Source organism: Onychostoma macrolepis, chromosome 10 (genome assembly GCF_012432095.1).
Source record: "Onychostoma macrolepis isolate SWU-2019 chromosome 10, ASM1243209v1, whole genome shotgun sequence".
In the NCBI taxonomy this organism is placed as follows: domain Eukaryota; kingdom Metazoa; phylum Chordata; class Actinopteri; order Cypriniformes; family Cyprinidae; genus Onychostoma; species Onychostoma macrolepis.
The window spans coordinates 24,774,137-24,797,102 of NC_081164.1; the positions used below are offsets into that span (position 1 = coordinate 24,774,137).

The 22,966-nt window shown below is 36.6% G+C and overlaps 1 protein-coding gene across 1 annotated transcript in view; it reads right to left on the minus strand.

Moving 5' to 3' along the window:
- Positions 1-22,966, minus strand: part of xrcc4 (X-ray repair complementing defective repair in Chinese hamster cells 4) — a 45,012-nt gene that overhangs the window by 13,818 nt on the left and 8,228 nt on the right. Inside the window, exons 4-7 of the mRNA XM_058788494.1 lie at positions 7,320-7,486; positions 4,977-5,126; positions 4,724-4,726; positions 758-900 (exon numbers count right to left, since the gene is read on the minus strand). Of these exons, the coding sequence (XP_058644477.1) occupies positions 758-900; positions 4,724-4,726; positions 4,977-5,126; positions 7,320-7,486 (463 nt within the window). The remainder of the gene's footprint in view (positions 1-757; positions 901-4,723; positions 4,727-4,976; positions 5,127-7,319; positions 7,487-22,966) is intronic.

Below are 22,966 nucleotides of genomic sequence, written 5' to 3' on the forward strand. Positions count from 1 at the left end.
ACACAAGATAAACACAAAAGACTTCAATATTATACTAACAACATCATAAAAGCCAATATACAAATCGTAAATTGTAAAATATTTGATACACACAACTCTAAAAGTTGGATTCCACATTAATGCACCAATCAGAGATGTAGACCTATTGAATTACGCCATGTTTCTTTGTCGATTTCTATCATTGCACGGTACGTACTGTCATTCTGTCTGGCCCTACGTCAAGATCTTGAGCTTTCATGGGCTTTCCAGAGTCACTGTAGCTCAAATCAGCATTGTGCTGTCATTCATCAACCTGAACTTTCTGGGAAGAAATTCCACTAAATTGCTATACTATATTAAAATAGGAGTTTCGTTTGATGTTCTAGGCACAGATTCAGTTGCAGGCTCATCTAGTTTGACTTCAAACTTTGTTAACTTTGCAAACATGTAACTGTGTCCAATGAACACAATATTATGGAGCCTCGAGAAGAAATCAACTCAGATTATACAGCGAGCTGAAGAATGAGAATTTCCACAAATCCACACAAACTTAATCACAGACTTTGTTAAAAGTAGGCTGAGAAAGTTTCAGCAGTAATTTCCATTTAAAAAAAAAAAAAAAAAGTTTGAGGTACTTGCATCTGAAATTGTGGCTCTCTGGAAACTTTAAAGGCTTTATATTTTTTTAGCAGATGCATTGGTTAAAAAGGTTTGGAATACAGGTTTGGAAGGACATAATGATAGAATTTTAATTTCTGGGTGAAGTTAGAAGAATAACCTTGTGTAAGAGGCTTCGGGTCAGGCTGTCTGGGTTCAGCCTCCTGTTCATCTTCTGTACTGCCTCCATAATCACTCTCTTCTCCAGGACTCTTATCTGCCGCAGTCTCCGTCGCATTGTGCTCTTCGCTGTCTGCCTTTTTCCTTCCAAGAGAATACAGTAGGTACATGTTAACGAAGCATACGAGAAAACATACTGCAGACTCACATGTAAGATGTGAAAAATGTAAGAGAATGCACAAACATTTGAAGGTTTCTCTTTCATTTATAAACAGTTTTCCGTCCTTTCATCCTCAGGGTTTTTTTTTTTTGAACTACCATTCATTTTTTTTTTTTTTTTTAATAAATCAGTATTTTTATTTCGCCATGATGCATAAAATTATTTGAAAGTGACAGTAAAGACATTTATAATGTTCCAGAAGATCCATTCCAAATAAATAATATTTCAATAAATGATTATTTTCAACACTGCTAATAACAAATGTTTCTTGAGCAGAAAATCAGCATATTAGAATGATTTCTGAAGGATCATGTGACACTGAAGACTGGAGTAATGTTGCTGAAAACTCAGCTTTGCATCAAAGGAATAAATTACATTTTAACATATATTCAAAAAGAAAACAGTTATTTTGAATTGTAATAATATTTCATAAAATACATGTTTTTACTGTAATTTTTGATCAAATAATGCTGCCTCGGAGAGACTTTTTCAAAAAATATTAAAATATGTTACAGATCATCAACTTTTAAATGATAATGTACATATAGATACACAGATATATTTGTTGGACTGTTTGAAATCGATCATTATTTTTGCAACTCTTTCGGGTGTCATAAGTGGCACAGTAATAAGACTCCTTTAAGTGTCTTAATCAAGGGCACAACATTGGTGGACTGAACTTTCTTGGGTTTGTACCTAAACAATTTAAGTTTTCCATCACGCCACAGAGCTTGTTGCTGTCCTTTAAAGTTTTGTTTTCCCACAAAAAAAGAAGTGCAGACAGGAAAATGCACTCAACACAAAAGTAGAAGTGATAATCATGAATATAACATCATCATGGGATTACGTAACAGGAGAAGGGAAATGTTGAACTGAAAAATGCTTATGATCATGTGAAGTTTTATCATGATGAAATGTCGCACACATCTTTACCTCAATCGATTCTTTTCAATAGATTCCTCCAGCTCTTTGACTCTTTTCTGCAGGGCTCTGAGTTTGGCTTTCTTCTCGTTTAGGACCAGCACAAACCGGCTGTACAGGTCTCTCTCCAACGTCTCCTTCCCCTGGACGTACCTCTCCATCCTGTGGAGAGGGTGAAGACCAATGAGACCCACCCAAACACCTCATGCGGCCCAGTCTCCCTGGACATCCGATCGGGTTGACAAGACTGGAAATGTTTACTTATGAGAGTGTTTGTATTACTTAAAAGTTTTGTGGTTTTATAAGTGGATAAACATTCAATTACTTAACGTGGAAAATCTTAAGAGCGTATTGAACTGAACACCTGTGGTAGTTGTTTGCATAATACACACACACACACAAGCTAATAAAGAGCCGTCAGTGTTGAGTAGCATTACAAATTCCCCATAATTCTGGTTTTGGAAGATGTTAGAAAGTGTGGCGGCACAGTCTGACCGATGATGTCACTGCTGCTGTTTCTCAGAGAGGAAAGATTGAAGCATGTGGAGAACAAGAAAAGAAAGTAAAGAGGAGCTTCTTGTCACGTTGGCTGGGATTCCTTTGTCATTCTCCTGAATGCGTCATGTGCACTAAATCAGCCATATACACAGCAAAAAATACTGAACTGCGTATGCATATCTTCAGTTCCCCCTTGAGTATCACAGCAAACACAAACTAAAAACATCTTGTGTATCTGGAGTTCCTTAGTAACCGTTTAAAAAAAAAAAAGCAGCCAAGATGCTCTTTCATTCTGAATCATGGGTGATGATGAGGAGGGGAAAGGGTAATCCAAGAGGAAGCTGTAATCTTAAACAGGTGAAAGGCTTGCGTAATCAAGCTATTTTGTTTGAAATCAGTTTTGGCATTACACAAAAAACCTTGTGCATGTTCTCAGGAACAAAGCAACAAATGAAAAGCATATTCCCCACATTTGTAGACTTATTTTTTACTTTGTAGTTCACTTATAAGCATTTTCAAGCATCAAAAAACAGTTTAGTTTTAAATATCATTTAAAAATAATTTAAAACGTTTTAGAACTAAAAATCAAAAGAAGTTATTAAATATCCTATTGGCCAATACAGATAAAAATGCAAAATAATAATAATAATTAATAAATATATATATATATATATATATATATATATATATATATATATATATATATATATATATATATATATATATATATATATATATATATATATATATATATATATACATATACATACATACACACACACACACACACATATACAGTGAGGAAAATAAGTATTTGAACATCCTGCTATTTTGCAAGTTCTCCCACTTAGAAATCATGGAGGGTCTGAAATTGTCATCGTGGGTGCATGTCCACTGTGAGAGACATAATCTAAAAAAAAATCCAGAAATCACAATGTATGATTTTTAACTATTTATTTGTATGATACAGCTGCAAATAAGTATTTGAACACCTGTCTATCAGCTAGAATTCTGACCCTCAAAGACCTGTTAGTCTGCCTTTAAAATGTCCACCTCCACTCCATTTATTATCCTAAATTAGATGCACCTGTTTGAGGTCGTTAGCTGCATAAAGACACCTGTCCACCCCATACAATCAGTAAGAATCCAACTACTAACATGGCTAAGACCAAAGAGCTGTCCAAAGACACTAGAGACAAAATTGTACACCTCCACAAGGCTGGAAAGGGCTACGGGAAATTGCCAAGCAGCTTGGTGAAAAAGGTCCACTGTTGGAGCAATCATTAGAAAATGGAAGAAGCTAAACATGACTGTCAATCTCCCTCGGACTGGGGCTCCATGCAAGATCTCACCTCGTGGGGTCTCAATGATCCTAAGAAAGGTGAGAAATCAGCCCAGAACTACACGGGAGGAGCTGGTCAATGACCTGAAAAGAGCTGGGACCACCGCTTCCAAGGTTACTGTTGGTAATACACTAAGACGTCATGGTTTGAAATCATGCATGGCACGGAAGGTTCCCCTGCTTAAACCAGCACATGTCCAGGCCCGACTTAAGTTTGCCAATGACCATTTGGATGATCCAGAGGAGTCATGGGAGAAAGTCATGTGGTCAGATGAGACCAAAATAGAACTTTTGGTCATAATTCCACTAAACGTGTTTGGAGGAAGAAGAATGATGAGTACCATCCCAAGAACACCATCCCTACTGTGAAGCATGGGGTGGTAGCATCATGCTTTGGGGTGTTTTTCTGCACATGGGACAGGGCGACTGCACTGTATTAAGGAGAGGATGACCGGGGCCATGTATTGCGAGATTTTGGGAACAACCTCCTTCCCTCAGTTAGAGCATTGAAGATGGGTCGAGGCTGGGTCTTCCAACATGACAATGACCAAGCACACAGCCAGGATAACCAAGGAGTGGCTCTGTAAGAAGCATATTAGAATGATTTCTGAAGGATCATGTGACACTGAAGACTGGAGTAATGTTGCTGAAAACTCAGCTTTGCATCAAAGGAATAAATTACATTTTAACATATATTCAAAAGAAAACAGTTATTTTGAATTGTAATAATATTTCATAAAATACATGTTTTTACTGTAATTTTTGATCAAATAATGCTGCCTCGGAGAGACTTTTTCAAAAAATATTAAAATATGTTACAGATCATCAACTTTTAAATGATAATGTACATATAGATACACAGCTATATTTGTTGGACTGTTTGAAATCGATCATTATTTTTGCAACTCTTTCGGGTGTCATAAGTGGCACAGTAATAAGACTCCTTTAAGTGTCTTAATCAAGGGCACAACATTGGTGGACTGAACTTTCTTGGGTTTGTACCTAAACAATTTAAGTTTTCCATCACGCCACAGAGCTTGTTGCTGTCCTTTAAAGTTTTGTTTTCCCACAAAAAAAGAAGTGCAGACAGGAAAATGCACTCAACACAAAAGTAGAAGTGATAATCATGAATATAACATCATCATGGGATTACGTAACAGGAGAAGGGAAATGTTGAACTGAAAAATGCTTATGATCATGTGAAGTTTTATCATGATGAAATGTCGCACACATCTTTACCTCAATCGATTCTTTTCAATAGATTCCTCCAGCTCTTTGACTCTTTTCTGCAGGGCTCTGAGTTTGGCTTTCTTCTCGTTTAGGACCAGCACAAACCGGCTGTACAGGTCTCTCTCCAACGTCTCCTTCCCCTGGACGTACCTCTCCATCCTGTGGAGAGGGTGAAGACCAATGAGACCCACCCAAACACCTCATGCGGCCCAGTCTCCCTGGACATCCGATCGGGTTGACAAGACTGGAAATGTTTACTTATGAGAGTGTTTGTATTACTTAAAAGTTTTGTGGTTTTATAAGTGGATAAACATTCAATTACTTAACGTGGAAAATCTTAAGAGCGTATTGAACTGAACACCTGTGGTAGTTGTTTGCATAATACACACACACACATATATATACAGGTGCATCTCAAAAATTAGAATATCATGAAAAAAAATTTTTTTGTAACATTTCAAAAAGTGAAACTTTCATATATTCTAGATTCATTACATGTAAAGTAAAACATTTCAAAAGTTTTTATTTGTTTTCATTTTGATGATTAGAGCTTACAGCTCATGAAAGTCAAAAATCTAGTATCTCAAAATATTAGAATATTTATATTTGAGTTTCATTAAATGACCATTCCTACAGTATAAATTCTGGGTATCTCTTGTTCTTTGAAACCACAATAATGGAGAAGACTGCTGACTTGGCAATGATCCAGAAGACGAACATTGACACCCTCCACAAAGAGGGTAAGTCACAGAGGGTCATTACTGAAAGGTGTGGCTGTTTACAGAGTGCTGTATCAAAGCATATTAAATGCAAAGTTGACTGGAAGGAAGGAATTGTGTAGGAAAAGGTGCACAAGCAACAGGGATGACCGCAAGCTTGAGAATACAGTCAAGCAAAGCTGATTCAAACACTTGGAAGAGCTTCACAAGGAGAGAACTGAAGCTGGAGTCAGTGCATCAAGAGTCACCACGCTCAGACGTCTTCAGGAAAAGGGCTACCAAGCCACTTCTGAAACAGTCAGAAACGGTCAGAACCGTCTTACCTGTGCTAAAGAGAAAAAGAACTGAACTGTTGCTCAGTGCTCCAAAGTCCTCTTTTCAGATAAAAGTCAATTTTGCATTTTGTTTGGAAATCAAGGTCTGGAGTCTGGAGGAAGACTGGAGAGGCACAGAAAGCTGCTTGAAGTCCAGTGTGAAGTTTCTGAAGTCAGTGATGATTTGGGTGCCGTGACGTCTGCTGGTGTTGGTCCATTGTGTTTTATCAAGTCCAAAGTCAATGCAGCCGTCTTACCAGGAGATTTTGGAGCACTTCCATCTGCAGACAAGCTTTATGGAGATGCTGATTTCCTTTTCCAGCAGGACTTTAGCACCTGCCCACAGTGCCAAAACCACTTCCAAGTGCTTTGCTGACCATGATATTACTGTGCTTGATTGGCCAGCCAACATGCCTGACCTGAACCCCATATGAAATCTATGGGATATTTTGAAGAGAAAGATGAGAAACAGTTGATCCAACAATACAGATGAGCTGAAGACTCAATAGTGCCTCAGCAGAGCCACAGGCTGATCGCTTCCATGCCACACCTTTTCTGTTTTGCAAATCCTTTTTTTGATTGATTTTAGGAAATTTTCTAATATTTTGAAATACTGGATTTTTGACTTTCATGAGCTGTAAGCTCTAGTCATCAAAATTAAAACAAAAAAAACTTTTGAAATGTTTTACTTTACATGTAATGAATCTAGAATATATGAAAGTTTCACTTTTTGAAATAAGTTACCAAAAAAAATGAAAATTTTCACGATATTCAAATTTTTTGAGATGTGTGTATGCATGCATGTATGTATGCATGTATGTATATATATATATATATATATATATATATATATATATATATATAGTTAGTTAATTAGTTAGTTACATATGTATAGTTTTGGCCAAATTTCAACAGAGAATTTAAAAAAGAACAGGCATATTTTAAAGAAATAAGTATAATGGATAAAAAAAATTTTTTCAGTATTAAGGATTTTAATTTTAAATTAAATTTTTAAAGCACACAGCAGTTTCAAAATTTACATTTGAGGGATGACTTTGAGTAATGTAATGCTTTTAGAACAAAAAGTCTCTGAGTAATTCTAACCACAAAACTTAACTTAGTCATAAATCATAAACCGCTATTCTAAAAAACCCATTAGAGGCTCTTGAAGGGACCCATGTTGAATTAGCCTTACAGGTTAGCTTACAAATTGATGTCTTTAGTGAACAGCTCTGTTCTGCAAATTATTGTATTTATTCCAAACATCCGTTTCTACAGTTCTGTGGGAGTTGGGAAGTATTGATCTGGTGTGGACCTACTCTTTAGTGATGTGTTCCTGTTCTCTCCTCAGCTTCTGGTTCTCCTCGAGCAGGTGCTGGTTTTTGGCCTGTAGACGTGCACTCTGCTCCAGGCCATGACTAATGAGCTCCCTTATGACTTCAGTGGGCTCAGGCACCGCCTGCAGATCCACCACGCCGAGCCTGAACTGACAAATAAAGAGAAAACAAGATTAATAATAGAAGACCTCGCGCAGCCTGGCACCTGAAAGGAGACACCTGCCCATCAGCTATTAGCATTAGCATCCTGGCTGGAGACACAAGGGACATTGGCTGAGAATGAACTTCGCCCACAGACGGTGAGATTTATTTGTTGGTTTCTGAGTTTGCGGTTGTGGAGGAGGGATGTGGTGTAATGTACTGGAGCTGTATCACATCACTCCACCTTTGAGATTAAGACGTTCTCACTATTTTTGACCGAAGAATTTCCATTACTTTTCCATTAAAAAATTCTGTCAATCATTACTGAATAAAAATATGTAAAATTGTTTAGATTTAGTGGAATTTGGTAATGAATCATTCAGACTGATGTGTGAAACTGTTTGACTGATTCACAGAATTTGATGTATTTTTTTTTACTTTTGGCACATTCTCTAGAAAATACACGCGCACACACACACAAATAATATATATATAAGTGCTGTCAAATGATTAATCGCATCCAAAATAAAACCCCATATTGACAGAAAAACACAGAATTGTTGACATTTTTGCAGATTTATTAAAAAAGAAAAACTGAAATATCACATGGTCCTAAGTATTCAGACCCTTTGCTCAGTATTTAGTAGAAGCACCCTTTTGATCTAATACAGCCATGAGTCTTTTTGGGAAAGATGCAACAAGTTTTTCACACCTGGATTTGGGGATCCTCTGCCATTCCTCCTTGCAGATCCTCTCCAGTTCTGTCAGGTTGGATGGTAAACGTTGGTGGACAGCCATTTTTAGGTCTCTCCAGAGATGCTCGATTGGGTTTAAGTCAGGGCTCTGGCTGGGCCATTCAAGAACAGTCACGGAGTTGTTGTGAAGCCACTCCTTCGTTATTTTAGCTGTGTGCTTAGGGTCATTGTCTTGTTGGAAGGTAAACCTTCGGCCCAGTCTGAGGTCCTGAGCACTCTGGAGAAGGTTTTCGTCCAGGATATCCCTGTACTTGGCCGCATTCATCTTTCCCTCGATTGCAACCAGTCGTCCTGTCCCTGCAGCTGAAAAACACCCCCACAGCATGATGCTGCCACCACCATGCTTCACTGTTGGGACTGTATTGGACAGGTGATGAGCAGTGCCTGGTTTTCTCCACACATACCGCTTAGAATTAAGGCCAAAAAGTTCTATCTTGGTCTCATCAGACCAGAGAATCTTATTTCTCACCATCTTGGAGTCCTCCATGCAGGCTTTCATGTGTCTTGCACTGAGGAGAGGCTTCCGTCGGGCCACTCTGCCATAAAGCCCCGACTGGTGGAGGGCTGCAGTGATGGTTGACTTTCTACAACTTTCTCCCATCTCCCGACTGCATCTCTGGAGCTCAGCCACAGTGATCTTTGGGTTCTTCTTTACCTCTCTCACCAAGGCTCTTCTCCCCGATAGCTCAGTTTGGCGGACGGCCAGCTCTAGGAAGGGTTCTGTTCGTCCCAAACGTCTTCCATTTAAGGATTATGGAGGCCACTGTGCTCTTAGGAACCTTAAGTGCAGCAGAAATGTTTTTGTAACCTTGGCCAGATCTGTGCCTTGCCACAATTCTGTCTCTGAGCTCTTCAGGCAGTTCCTTTGACCTCATGATTCTCATTTGCTCTGACATGCACTGTGAGCTGTAAGGTCTTATATAGACAGGTGTGTGGCTTTCCTAATCAAGTCCAATCAGTATAATCAAACACAGCTGGACTCAAATGAAGGTGTAGAACCATCTCAAGGATGATCAGAAGAAATGGACATCACCTGAGTTAAATATATGAGTGTCACAGCAAAGGGTCTGAATACTTAGGACCATGTGATATTTCAGTTTTTCTTTTTAATAAATCTGCAAAATGTCAACAATTCTGTGTTTTTCTGTCAATATGGGGTGCTGTGTGTACATTAATGAGGGAAAAATGAACTTAAATGATTTTAGCAAATGGCTGCAATATAACAAAGAGTGAAAAATTTAAGGGGTCTGAATACTTTCCGTACCACTGTATATATATATATATATATATATATATATATATATATATATATATATATATATATATATATATATATATATATATATATATATATATATATATATATATATATATATATATACATACATACACATACACTTCTAATATGCTGATATAATTACCAATATATAATATATGCACCTTTATTTTTGTAATTTATAACAAAAATAAGTATAAATAGAAATTAACGTATTGTAAAAATAATGTATTATATAAATAGATAAATTTTATATATACACATTATTATAAATTCATAAATTAAAATTAATAATATAAGTATATGTAATTATATACTAAATACATGAAGTAAATAATAAAAGATAAAATAAATCAATAATACAAACAAAAATTATGAAATTAAGAAAATAAAAACATAAAATAATAGACTCAATGAATAAAATAAATGAATAAAAATGATATTTTAAAAATACATAAATAGATAAATAAATAATTGTGTATATATTAAGAAATATTATAAATACAGATCTATAATAATTAGCCATAATAAGCCTAATTTACATAGACTGGTTACACATTCTCAGCACAAAAAGACAATTGCTGAATTTAAAAGTGCATAGCACAGTCCTAATCCAGCACAGACAGAACCTGGTTAAAGTAAAACGAGGGCAGTTCATGAATATAATGCTTTTTTATTTGCAAAAAATGAATACACACTTCAGGGTTTCACTGCCCAACTCCGTCTAGCACCTGGACAAACACACTAACATTTAGCCTGGACTCTTGTACTGATAAGACAAGCCAACTGCTGTGATGAGAGCCAACGGGCGACAACGAGTCTCTGATCCTCAAATAGATGAACTCTGACAGGACACACAAGGGACGGACGCTCGGCCTGTAGTGTGTGCCAGTCTGTGAATGATAAGGACGACTGCACTGAAGAGCACAGAAGATAACAGACCTCACAGAGACCTGAGAACACAATGATGTTCCTGCAGTCAGCCTACGAGTCTGTCTGTTAACTGAACACTTTTGTCCGATAAATGATTCTTGATGTTGTAGCAACAACTCTCCTTTAATGTTTTGGTTTGTTTTATACTTAAATCTATCAATACTGCTTTAAGTCTTTTAGAATACAACATAGAAGTAGTTCAAATTAATAGTTTGGTGTTTTGAATCATTGAATCATGCAAATGAATCATTCAGTCATTGAAAAGAACGAACTCAACAAACAAATTCACTCCGAAATCAGACCTGATTTCAGTCTCAAGAAACATTTCAGAACCGATAAAACATGGTATATGTATACATAAAAATTGGGAATAATAAAAAACGTAAAAGATTAATAATCAAAAAAACAAATGATAAATAAATAATTAAACAAATCAATTAATACATAAATGAAAAAAATAAAAATGATAATTTATGACAGAATTAAAGGGGTCATATGATGCGATTTCAAGTTTTCCTTTCTCTTTGAAATGTTACAAACTGTTTGTGCATAGATAAGATCCCTAAAGTTGCAAAGACTAAAGTCTAAAACCCAATGAGATATTCTTTATAAAAGTTAAGACTTGTCCACGCCCTCCTAAAACGGCTCATTCAAACACGCCCCCACATGTCTACATCACGATGTGGGGAGATTTGCATAACACCGCCCAAATGTATACGCAAAGAAAGAGGGCGTAATTTTTATTCTCGCTATAGTACTGTTGCTGCCGCCGGCGCCATGTCCTGGAGATGCTGTGTTTCGTTGTGAAAGTGAAAGTACTTTGTTTGAGCTTCCAAAGAGGACACAACTAGAAATCACTGGTTAAGTTATATTTACAACACTGTTCCAGAACAGTACAACGCAAATATTAGAGTGTGTGCAGCGCATTTTACGGAGGACTGTTTCCTGAACCTGGGAGAGAGTAGCCTGCCAGCTGCTCAAAGGCTGTTTCTATAAAGTGGGGCAATTCCAACTTTGCAAGGACAGTCTGGTACTTCTGACTCACAGCCTGTAAGTATGTTTTCATATTTAAAGAATTTGCCACTGACTACTCAAATGCGAGTTTTGAGCTGTGTAGAGTAGCACTTGTTGTTTGTCGTTTCTCCGATCACAAATGCAGACATGGAAATGTTTACGCGGCACGATGCGTAAAAAGACAGTATAAGTCATTATAATCAGTAATTATGTCCCCACTGGATGCAACAAATGCCTCGTTTGTAATGGGTTTTATTGTTTTTGTCTCGTCATGCCGGGACACGGCATCACAATACGGTAAGGGGCATAACATTTCCATCTCACGCTTGAGGTATTCGGCTAATCACAACACACTGGATAGCTGGCCAATCAGAGCATGCCTCGCTTCTCAGAACGATGAGTTTTGTAAAAATCGACGCGTTTCAGAGAGGCGGGGCATAGAGGAGCAACAATAATGTACAGTATGTGGAAAATAATGTGTTTTTTGAACCTTAAACCGCATAAACACATTGCATTACACCAAATACACAAAATAATGTTCTTTTTAGCAACGTCATATGACCCCTTTAATGGAATAAAAAAAGACTAATATCATATTGCTACAGGAAATAAATTATCCAAAGTACTTGCCAGCCACATCTTCTTTCTGTGTTCTACAGAGAGAGAAAAGTCAAATAGATTTGGAAAAGAGATCGATGAGGTGAATAAATGATGATTGACTTTTAATTTTGGTCCATACCATACCTCTTCAGTTTTTCATTCCACACAGAACGAAAGAGCCATCTCTGATGCAACTGTCACATTTAGAAATCCTTAAACCAGAGATTTAACATGGAACCTTTTCCAGCCACAATGTGACGTACCAACGAGCAACACTAACATTGAGCCCTTTACATGATGAGCTCAGAACTTCCATGTCTCAGAGTGCTTATTTAGACAGGTCTGTGTAGTGAATCTGGACGCAGCCCATTCATCCCACAGAGACAGACACAGGTTAAATTGCTATTAAAACTCTTATGACGAAGACTAGTGGCTTTATGCTCAAAAAAAACAAACAGTTGTTCATGAGTCACACAAAATCATCATTTGAACTTCTCTAACTCAATGATACATGAGAAGTCAAGCCAAACATTAGAGCTGAAGTCAAGAGAGATACTTTCATCCAATTGCACCCAAAACTGAAAATTTAGTCACCTCAGGCCACCCAAGGTGTAGATGAGTTTGTTTCTTCATCAGAACAGATTTGGAGAAAGTCAGAATGAGAGTCCAAACATCTGATAAAAACATCACAATAATCCACACCACTCTAGTCGCTGAATTAACATCTGTGCAGATTTCTCTCCTGATTCAGACAAGACAAATTTTTCACTAGAAAAAGCAACATTGTGGATAGAAAACTTGTATGCTAGCTGGAAGAAACGGTTTGATGTTAAATACATCTTAACAATGGATTTGTTTCTCAAAATCACAGCTTTTCTCTTCACAAGACGCTAAATGATGGACTGGATTGGTGTGAATTACTTGTGGATTATTGTGATGTTCTTATCAGCTGTTTGGACTCTCATTCTGACGGCACCCATTCACTACAGAGGATACATTGGTGATCAAGTCATGTAATGCTGAATTTCTCCAAATCTGTTCTGATAAAGACACAAACGCATCTAGGTCTTGGATGGCCTGAGGATGAGTACAGCAAAAGACTCATGCAAAAGTGAATTATGACAGTTTTTGAAACATTGACTAGTGGGACTTTGGGGGAGAAAAGGCTGAAAAAAGAAGAGGCAAAGCAGAACACAGCCTCTTTAAATGAGGAATACGGATGGATTTGATGACGGACGTGAGGTGAACACACCAAACACGACCATAATCCAGTGGAGTTAAGGAAACGAAACGTTCCCCCAAAAGAGTGACTAAGAATGACCTCTCGACAGAGCCAGCATTGTTTCTGTACATGGCTGGCTGGTCTGGAAAGTATTAGACAGTTTCATCTCTGCAATCAGTCAAGTGGCCGGCAGAACCCAGAGCAGATGCCATCATATCCCCGTGAGGATGCTGGGAACCGATCTCCGTTTGTCCCTGTGGGAACGGTCGTTTTCTAGGTGCCACAAATGCACTAAACCACACACAGAGCGCCGGACCTCCCAACGTTTCCTAGGACTTCTTCAGTGTCTGACCACATAAAAGTCACGTGACTATGAAAACGTGCATCACAGCTAAACTACTATTATGAGCAAAAACAGCTTTGCAAAAACAGAAGAAAAAAACAGATTTCTGAAAGACATAGCAAGTAATTTAATATTGCATATCTATTTAATGCACAATAGCATTATATATATATATATATATATATATATATATATATATTCATATATTAATCATATATAAATTCTATTTAATAATTTTATGTCTTTTATGTCTATGTCATCTTTTGCCAATGTAATATACAGTGCAAAAGTATTGGAACAGTAAAGACACAATTGCTTTGTTGGCTGTGGAGTCAAGACATTTACAAATATGATTAAAAGATGAATATGAGACAAAACTACAGAATGTCACATTTTATTATATTTTGTTGTAATATTTTGTGATGAAACTGATGTATTGCTGCCCATTTTGCCCAGGACACTCCTGCGAAAGAGATTTTTAATCTCAGAGCGTCTTTTCTGGTTAAATAAAGGTTAAATAAATAAAATAAATTATTGGGTGATTCAACACATTTCATCCCTCTATCTGATGTGAGCATATAAGTATTGGAACAGTTGCCTCACAAGTCTTTCTAAGTGATCAGTGTCCTGTTGCATTAATTCTTCAGATATTAAAAGCATAAAAAAGAATGTGTCGTATTAGGGGTAGTCGTGGCCTAATGGTTAGGGAGTCTGAAGGTTGCCGGGTCGATTCTCACGCCGGCAGGAATTGAAGGTGGGGATTGTGAATGAACAGCACTCTCTCCACCTTCAATACCATGACTAAGGTGCCCTTGAGCAAGGCACCGAACCCCTAATTGCTCCCCGGGCGCTGGAGCAATGGCTGCCCACTGTTCTGGGTGTGTGTGTGTATGCATTTGTTCACCATACTTGTCACGACTTAACTTAGTTATATCGATTACTCTTGCATTCGATGATGACACACACAAACCAGGATGAAGATGAGGGAGCTGACTATGAGAGAAAAGCAAGCAATTTGAATGCTGAAATAAAAGAGGAAGTCAATTAGAGCTCTAGCAAAAACAAAGGGCATGGAGAAATCAAGAGTTTGGAAACCACCAGCGACACCAGCAACCAACAACTACCTGATCGGCTGAGAAAACAACAGTAGCTGATGACAGACAAATCATAAAAGCTGTGAAAATGAACCCTACAAGACGTGTCTGTAAAATCACCAACAACTTCCAGAAAGCTGAGGTGATGCTCTGACAATCTACTGTCCTCAGGAGACTTTGACACAGAATTACAGATGCTACACAGCAAGATACAAACCTCTGACCAGCTTCAAAAATAGAAAGGCAAGATTAGAGTTTAAGCAAGATTAAAGCACAAAGGTGAGCCAGAAGAGTTTTGGAACTGTGTTTTTGTACAGATGAGACAAAGATGAACCTTTATCTAAGTGATGGGAAAGCAAAAATGTGGAGAAAAAAAAGGGAACTGCAATGATCCCAAGCATACAGCCTCATCTGTAAAGCATGCTGGAGGTGGTGTCATGGCATGGGCATGCATGGCTGCCTCTGGAACAGGCCCTCTCAACTTTACTGATGACTTAATGTATGATGACAGTAGTAGAATGAATTTGGAAGGGTACAAAACCATCTACCAATATTCAAGAAAATGCCACCAGATTCATTGGGAAGTGCTTCATATTGCATCAGGACAATGACCCAAAACACCTGCCGGTTCAGTCAAGGAATTTATAAGGGCAAAGAAATGGAAAGTCTTAGATTGCCCAAGTCAATCTCCAGATTTAAATCCGATTGAACATGAATTTCTCCAGCTGAAGAGGAGAGTAAAGGCAGAAACTCCCCAAAACAAGCAACAATTGGAACTGGCTGCATTAAAGACTGAGAAAAGCATTTCAAAAGATAAGACCAAGAGTCTGGTGATGCCTATGGGTCACAGACTCACTGCTGTGATTGTGCGCAAGGGATCTGCAACTAAATAATAGCTTTTAATCTTTTATATCTGCCTTATGTTCAACTGTCCCAATACTTATGCTCACATCAATGAGTGGGATGAACTTTAAAAGTGCCGTTCTTTTTATTTGGTAAAACATGTATGTGTTGAAACGGCTAATAATAAAATGTGACATTCTGTAGTTTTGTCTCATATTCATCTTTTCATCATATTTGATCTTGACTCCACAGCCAACAGAACAATTTTGTCTTCACTGTTCCAATACTTATGGAGGGCACTGTATATATATATATATATATATATATATATACCGTATTGACCCGAATATAAGACGATGTTTTTTTCTTTGAAATATATCTGAAAAAACGCAGTCGTCTTATATTCAGGGTCTAGACTTTGACATGTCAATAATACACCCACAACAATAGGTGGCGCCAAAAATGCATAAAACGAGTGTGCCGTGAAATATGTAATGTAATGTGTGTTGTAAAGAACGTGAGTGAAAACACTTATAGCGGCACGAGTCGTGACCATAGATATATATATAAACACTAGATCTCTTAAGGCGGAGTCACTTCCGGCATCATAGGGCGGCCATCTTGCCACAGGGAAGCTTTCTGGCAAGTTCTGAGGTATCCGAGGTAAGATGAGTGATCAGCACGAACATAAATCTTCTTATCTCGCTGAAATCTTGACGGATTTACAAACGGTTTGGTTTCTTACAAACGTTATTAACGTGGCTATAATTCTGAATGCTGTAACATGTTGAAATTGCAGATTGTTATAATTATTCATATGTATGCAGTGTCATAACTACATCTCTGACGTTGATAACAAATCAAACCGTTTGAAAATCGGTAGATAATTGAGCAAGTTATGGTTATTTAAAAAGTACATGCTTCATACAACACAATGTTACGAGTGAGCGAGCACCCTGTGGCAAGATGGCCGCCGTGTGCGGACGTCGACCTCCATTGGCCAACAGCGCGTACGAGGTATCTAGTGTTTATATATATATATCTATGGTCGTGACTGTCATGTTAGTCTGATGAGAACAAACTTCCTGTGTAAGTGATTTTAAAACATAAGACAGTACCCAGATTTGAAGACTACAATAAGATTTAACTTCTACTGATAATAAAATTTTGGTAGGCTACTATGAGGTGGATAGCCTAAATGTTATATAATTCAGATGGGCTACCTGTTATTTCAATGGTATATCAAAAAGTGTATATTTTTCAATGTCATTGTTGGTACATTTTACCAGTATTTACCATACTTTCAAAACAAAAATTAAAATAGGAAAAATATGCAATTTGAAAATAATTTAAGAAAAAAATTTGTTTTACAGAGAGAGAGAGAAAAAAAAAAGATTTGGTTTTCAAAAAGCCCTTTTCCAAAAGGTACATCTGGAAAAGGGGGTCGTCTTATAATCAGGGTCGTCTTATATTCGGGACAATACGGTATATATATATATACACACACACACACACACACACACACACATAAATACATATATACATATATGTATACACATATACACACACACACACACACATACATATATATATAAAAACATAACTAACTTATAAAACACATCACGTATACAACATTGTTTCTAAGTCTCAGCAGTGTCACCCTGAAGGGAACGGTTCACTTGATGATGGCTCAGTTTAAGCACATCCACATGTGTTGGATAGGAGTTTGTGTAGCCCAGCTCTGGGACGCAGAGCATCAGTGTCAAGCTAGTTTACAGCTGTGATCTTCCACGTGCTGCCAGGAAAGCTTCCACATGTGTGACAAAAAGACTCGCTTCAGCACCAACATATGAGAAGTGCTAAACAATTAACAGCAAAAAGAACAAGAGAAAGAAAAGCAAGGTTTTTTTTTCTCAAGATCCCCCTGAACGTGGGTCTGATAGTAATTACAGCATTTACAAACACATGGGGGCATTGAGACCCAAACCATGGCAATGTTTTAAATCCTTCATGTTTGCTGTTTGTTTGTTGGATTATTTGAGTAAACCGGATCAAATCATTTTGGATTTGGCACTTACGTCTGCATGAAAAAGCATGAGAAACTACGAAAATCAAATACTTGGAGATACAGATGTTAAGCATTTAAGTGCGGGCTGTTTAATTTAAACCAATCAGATCCTTATTTCCTTACCAACCTCACCTCATGCCACCTCCGTGTGCCCTATCACGGCACAACGTGAGCTACAGGACCAACAACGTTAGGAAAATGTGGTCCTGGCAGTGGGCATGGGAACTAATGTCCTTTCATCTAAGCATCTGAATCACTGCACATCTGTTTTTCACCAAAAAAGGCAATAATTTTCTTCAACACTAATAAACAGAATTCTTTATAAATTATAAAAAAACACACACACACACACACACACACACTCACACACACATACATGTGTATATATATATATATATATATATATATTTATGTATTTATTACAAAGCCTAAATATATTATATACTACTAGTTATATTGCTGTAATGTATACAATGTATATATAAAATAATTTATATAGCTATATGCATATAAGAAATGATATAACTATATGTATATTTATGTATACTTTTATACATATTTAATCGAAAGATGCAATGTTTAGTAATACAATTCTTTAACACTAATAAACAGAATGTTTCATAAATTATTTAAAAATATATAGCTAAATATATTACATATTAGTAATTATATCACCATAATAGTAATTAATATTATTTAGTTTGTATTCATTTTATATTTTTAAATAAAAGTTTATTATATACACACAGGCATAATTGTATATATAAATTATTTAAAAATGATATTATATATAATATTAATAATATAATACATATAAAATTTATCACATGTATAATATAGCTATACATTTTGTATAAAAATAATGTCATATTTATGTAATTTAAAAAATTTTTTATAAACAATTTGAGATATTTATATAATATATACACTCAACATTTATGCATTTTTAATATTTTTTCATAATAATGTAAATGTGAGTGGTCATACCGTATGTTAATGAACTTATGATCGTCACCACAACAAACCAAACCATTTTTGTTGCATTTTTAATAAATGGTCTGAGCATAGCTTTACATTATGATTGTTAAAGTCAATATATTATACTGAACTATTTAAAAGGAGTAACAGAAATCCTGCTTTTCATGACTTGACCTTTTAATGACTCAGTATTGACATTTACCATCGTGTTTCTCCAAAATTACTAATGAAATTTGTAATATCCTTTTGAGACTGCAGGAATACCACTGTGTCATCACATGCAACTTCAGCTGTTCAAGAAAATGCATGTTTGTACTTTGACATTGACAGCCCACCTGCAAGGAACATGAGTGAGGAGTAATACAAGCTTTAGGAAACAGAAGTCAGGGTGTCCCTAAGTATTTAGAGGGATATTGTAATGAAAGTGCCGTCTTCAAACGCTTGTGCCAGAGCTGTCCTAGCAGGCCAAACACCTGCCTTCCCAAACCTCAACCTGACCATTTGCATGAGTCTTTAAGGGTCTTCTGTCAGCTGTTGCACTGAAGAACGCAGCAGCTGTGTCTTACCAGCACCACTGGAAGCTTGAAGAAAACCACAAACAAATAACAGTCTGTCATTACTTAGAATGTAACTTCCCTTCAGGAGCTATAGCTTTTAAAAAGTAGAAATCGCAATCACAAACCTCTCCTTAACTAGCTGCACAATTTAAGGAATGAATCGTGTCTAAAGTACAAAAGAGGTTTGAAGGAATAGTTCACCTGAAATGTACTCATCCTCAGGCAATCCAAGATGAGTTTGTTTCTTCTTCACTGAAACAGATTTGGAGAAATTTAGCATTGCATCAGTGTCTCAGCAATGGATGCTCTGCAGTGAATGGGTGCCGTCAGAATGAGAGTCCAAACAGCTGATAAAAACATCACAATAATCCACAAGTAATCCACACCACTCCAGTCCATCAGTTAACATCTTGTGAAGCAAAAATCCATCACCAAGGCATTTTAAATTATATCAACACTTAATACGAGTCCTCTATGGATAATGTTTCTCCAGTGAAAAAGCAAAGTCCCTTTCATGGAAAGTCTGTTCACTCGGCCGCTATATTTGCAACGCCTCCAGGCAGCTCAAACAAGACCAAGTCCTATCTAAATGAATGGGGGAATCCTGAAACCTCAAAAATGGCTAGCTGAACTCACGATTAAATTACATATTTCAAATCAGCAACAAAATTTGAAATGAACTGCCCTATGAATGTTGTTTCTTATGCTCAAATAGCATTTAAAAAGCTTATTCTTCAGTCTAGACCAGCCAACGCACTTCTGGGACCAGAGCTTCTAACGGCCGCTGGCAGTGATGCAATGACTTCACCAATCAGCGATTGGCTCTTTCATTTAGAAGGCGGGACTATCCCGCTATATTGCGCGTTGCACTTTCTCCCATTCATAAGTATAGGAGGGAACCGTCTTTGTATCTCTACAGTCTTTGGAAAAAGTCATCATGTCTGAATCAGAAGGGAAATATGTACAGATCGAGCACCATTTACAAGCAAAAACAGTCCAATACAGTTCTAAACAAATATGTGACCCTGGAGCACAAAAGCAGTCTTAAGTCGCTGGGGTATATTTGTAGCAATAGCCAAAAATACATTGTATGGGTTAAAATGATTGATTTTTCTTTTATGCCAAAAATCATAAGGATATTAAGTAAAGATCATGTTCCATGAAGATATTTTGTAAATTTCCTACTGTAAATATATCAAAACTTAATTTCTGATTAGTGATATGCATTGCTAAGAACTTTATTTGGACAACTTTAAAGGCAATTTTCTCAATATTTAGATTTTTTTGCACCCTCAGATTCCAGTTTTTCAAATAGTTGTATCTCAGCCAAATATTGTCCGATCCTAACGAACCATACATCGATGGAAAGCTTATTTAATCATAATGTATAAATCTAAATTTCAAAAAATTTACCCTTATGACTGGTTTTGTGGTCCAGGGTAACATATGTGGGTGGATTTTAATGTAAGAGGACAACTGGGGACAGACTTTTTCCACTGGAGAAAGCATTATTATGGATCACAGACTTGTATTTTGAAGCAAAGGTTTCAATTTTAAAACACCTTAATGATCAGTTTCTTCCTTAGAAACCTGTAGCTTTTCACAAGACATTAAGTGATGGACTGGAGTGGTGTGGATTACTTGTGGATTATTGTGATGTTTTTATCAGCTGTTTGGACTCTCATTCTGACGGCACCCATTCACTGCAGAGGATCCTTTGCTGAGCAAATGCTGTAATGCTATATTTCTCCAAATCTTTTCTGATGAAGAAGCAAACCTATCCCTTGGAGTAAATTTTCAGCAAATTTAAATTTTTGGTTGAACTATTCCTTTAATACTTAGCGTTAGGGGCTTGTTCGGTTTAGAAAGTATGACTAAAAATAAAATTTGGTTAATTACTTTTAAAAGTGTCATTGTAGGTATTATGTAATATTAAACAGCATACTCATGTCTCAGCAGTCCATTAATTACCTCATATATTTACTTAATCCTAGCACCGGCACAATAACACATACGAGCGCTGGTCCAAATTTTAAAGCATATGGAGCCAAGGAGGCAAGTGTAGAAACACCAAATGTCTAAAACAGCTTTACTCAAGAGCGCAATAATGGATAAACTACAGCGTGGGAGCTCAGATCATGTCTGTGGGAAGCTACAGGAGCCATAAACACACTCAAAAGTCAAGAAAAGGACAATTGGATTCCAAAAAAAAAAAAAAGTTTTCTGTAAGCCTAGAAGTCATAGCGGTAGTTCAGTGCACATAAACCCAGAAAACACTACCATCCAAAAGTTTGGTGTCTGTAAGATTTCTTTTAAATGTTTTTTTGAAAAAGTCTCTTCTGCTCACCAAGGCTGCTATACTTGATCAAAAACACAGTAAAAACCGCAATACTGTGAAATATTATTAGAATTCCAAATAACTGTTTTCCATTTAAATATATTTTAGAATAGTACTTATTCCTGTGATGCAATATTTAATTTTCAGCATCATTACTCAAGTCTTCAGTGTCACATGATTCTTCAGAAATCATTCAAATGCGCCAAACATTTGAACGGTACTATACATTACACTTTTTTCTTCTTGTAACCATAATAATATCATCATTATTGCAGGTTATATTGTGCAATATTTAATCATTTACACAAAATTACGCATTTGGTTGAACTTTCCACCCCTACCAAGGACCAGTTTCCCTTTTTCCAAAACAGACCCTTGACATGTCCATTCAGTCACATCTACTGTGGCAACAAAAAAGAGAAATGACTTGATGTTGAACATGATTGCGTCTATTGAGTTGAGCAACAGGGCATAGTGAAATGTTAGAAAATCACAGACAATTTATAATAATTTAATCAGAATCCAAGCCAACAAAAGTTAAATACTTTACACTTTTATATATACATATATATATATATATATATATATATACAGTGGGGCAAAAAAGTATTTAGTCAGCCACCAATTGTGCAAGTTCTCCCACTTAAAAAGATGAGAGAGGCCTGTAATTTTCATCATAGGTATACCTCAACTATGAGAGACAAAATGAGAAAAAAAATCCAGAAAATCACATTGTAGGATTTTTAAAGAATTAATTGGTAAATTCCTCGGTAAAATAAGTATTTGGTCGCCTACAAACAAGCAAGATTTCTGGCTCTCACAGACCTGTAACTTCTTCTTTAAGAGGCTCCTCTGTCCTCCACTCGTTACCTGTATTAATGGCATCTGTTTGAACTCGTTATCAGTATAAAAGACACCCGTCCACAACCTCAAACAGTCCAACTCCAAACTCCACCATGGCCAAGACCAAAGAGCTGTCAAAGGACACCAGAAACAAAATTGTAGACCTGCACCAGGCTGGGAAGACTGAATCTGCAATAGGTAAGCAGCTTGGTGTGAAGAAATCAACTGTGGGAGCAATTATTAGAAAATGGAAGACATATAAGACCACTGATAATCTCCCTCGATCTGGGGCTCCACGCAAAATCTCACCCCGTGGGGTCAAAATGATCACAAGAACTGTGAGCAAAAATCCCAGAACCACACGGGGGACCTAGTGAATGACCTGCAGAGAGCTGGGACCAAAGTAACAAAGTAAAAATCCTACAATGTGATTTTCTGGATATTTTATATATATATATATATATATATATAAATATCAGATTCAGTGGTTCTTAGCTGGAGGGTCATTTCGGTCAATTTCATTATAATTTGTATCAATATAATTTAATTATAATTTCAATTTCATTATAATTTGTATCAATATAATTATTCATTAAATATATTTGAATTTGTATTAAATATTTA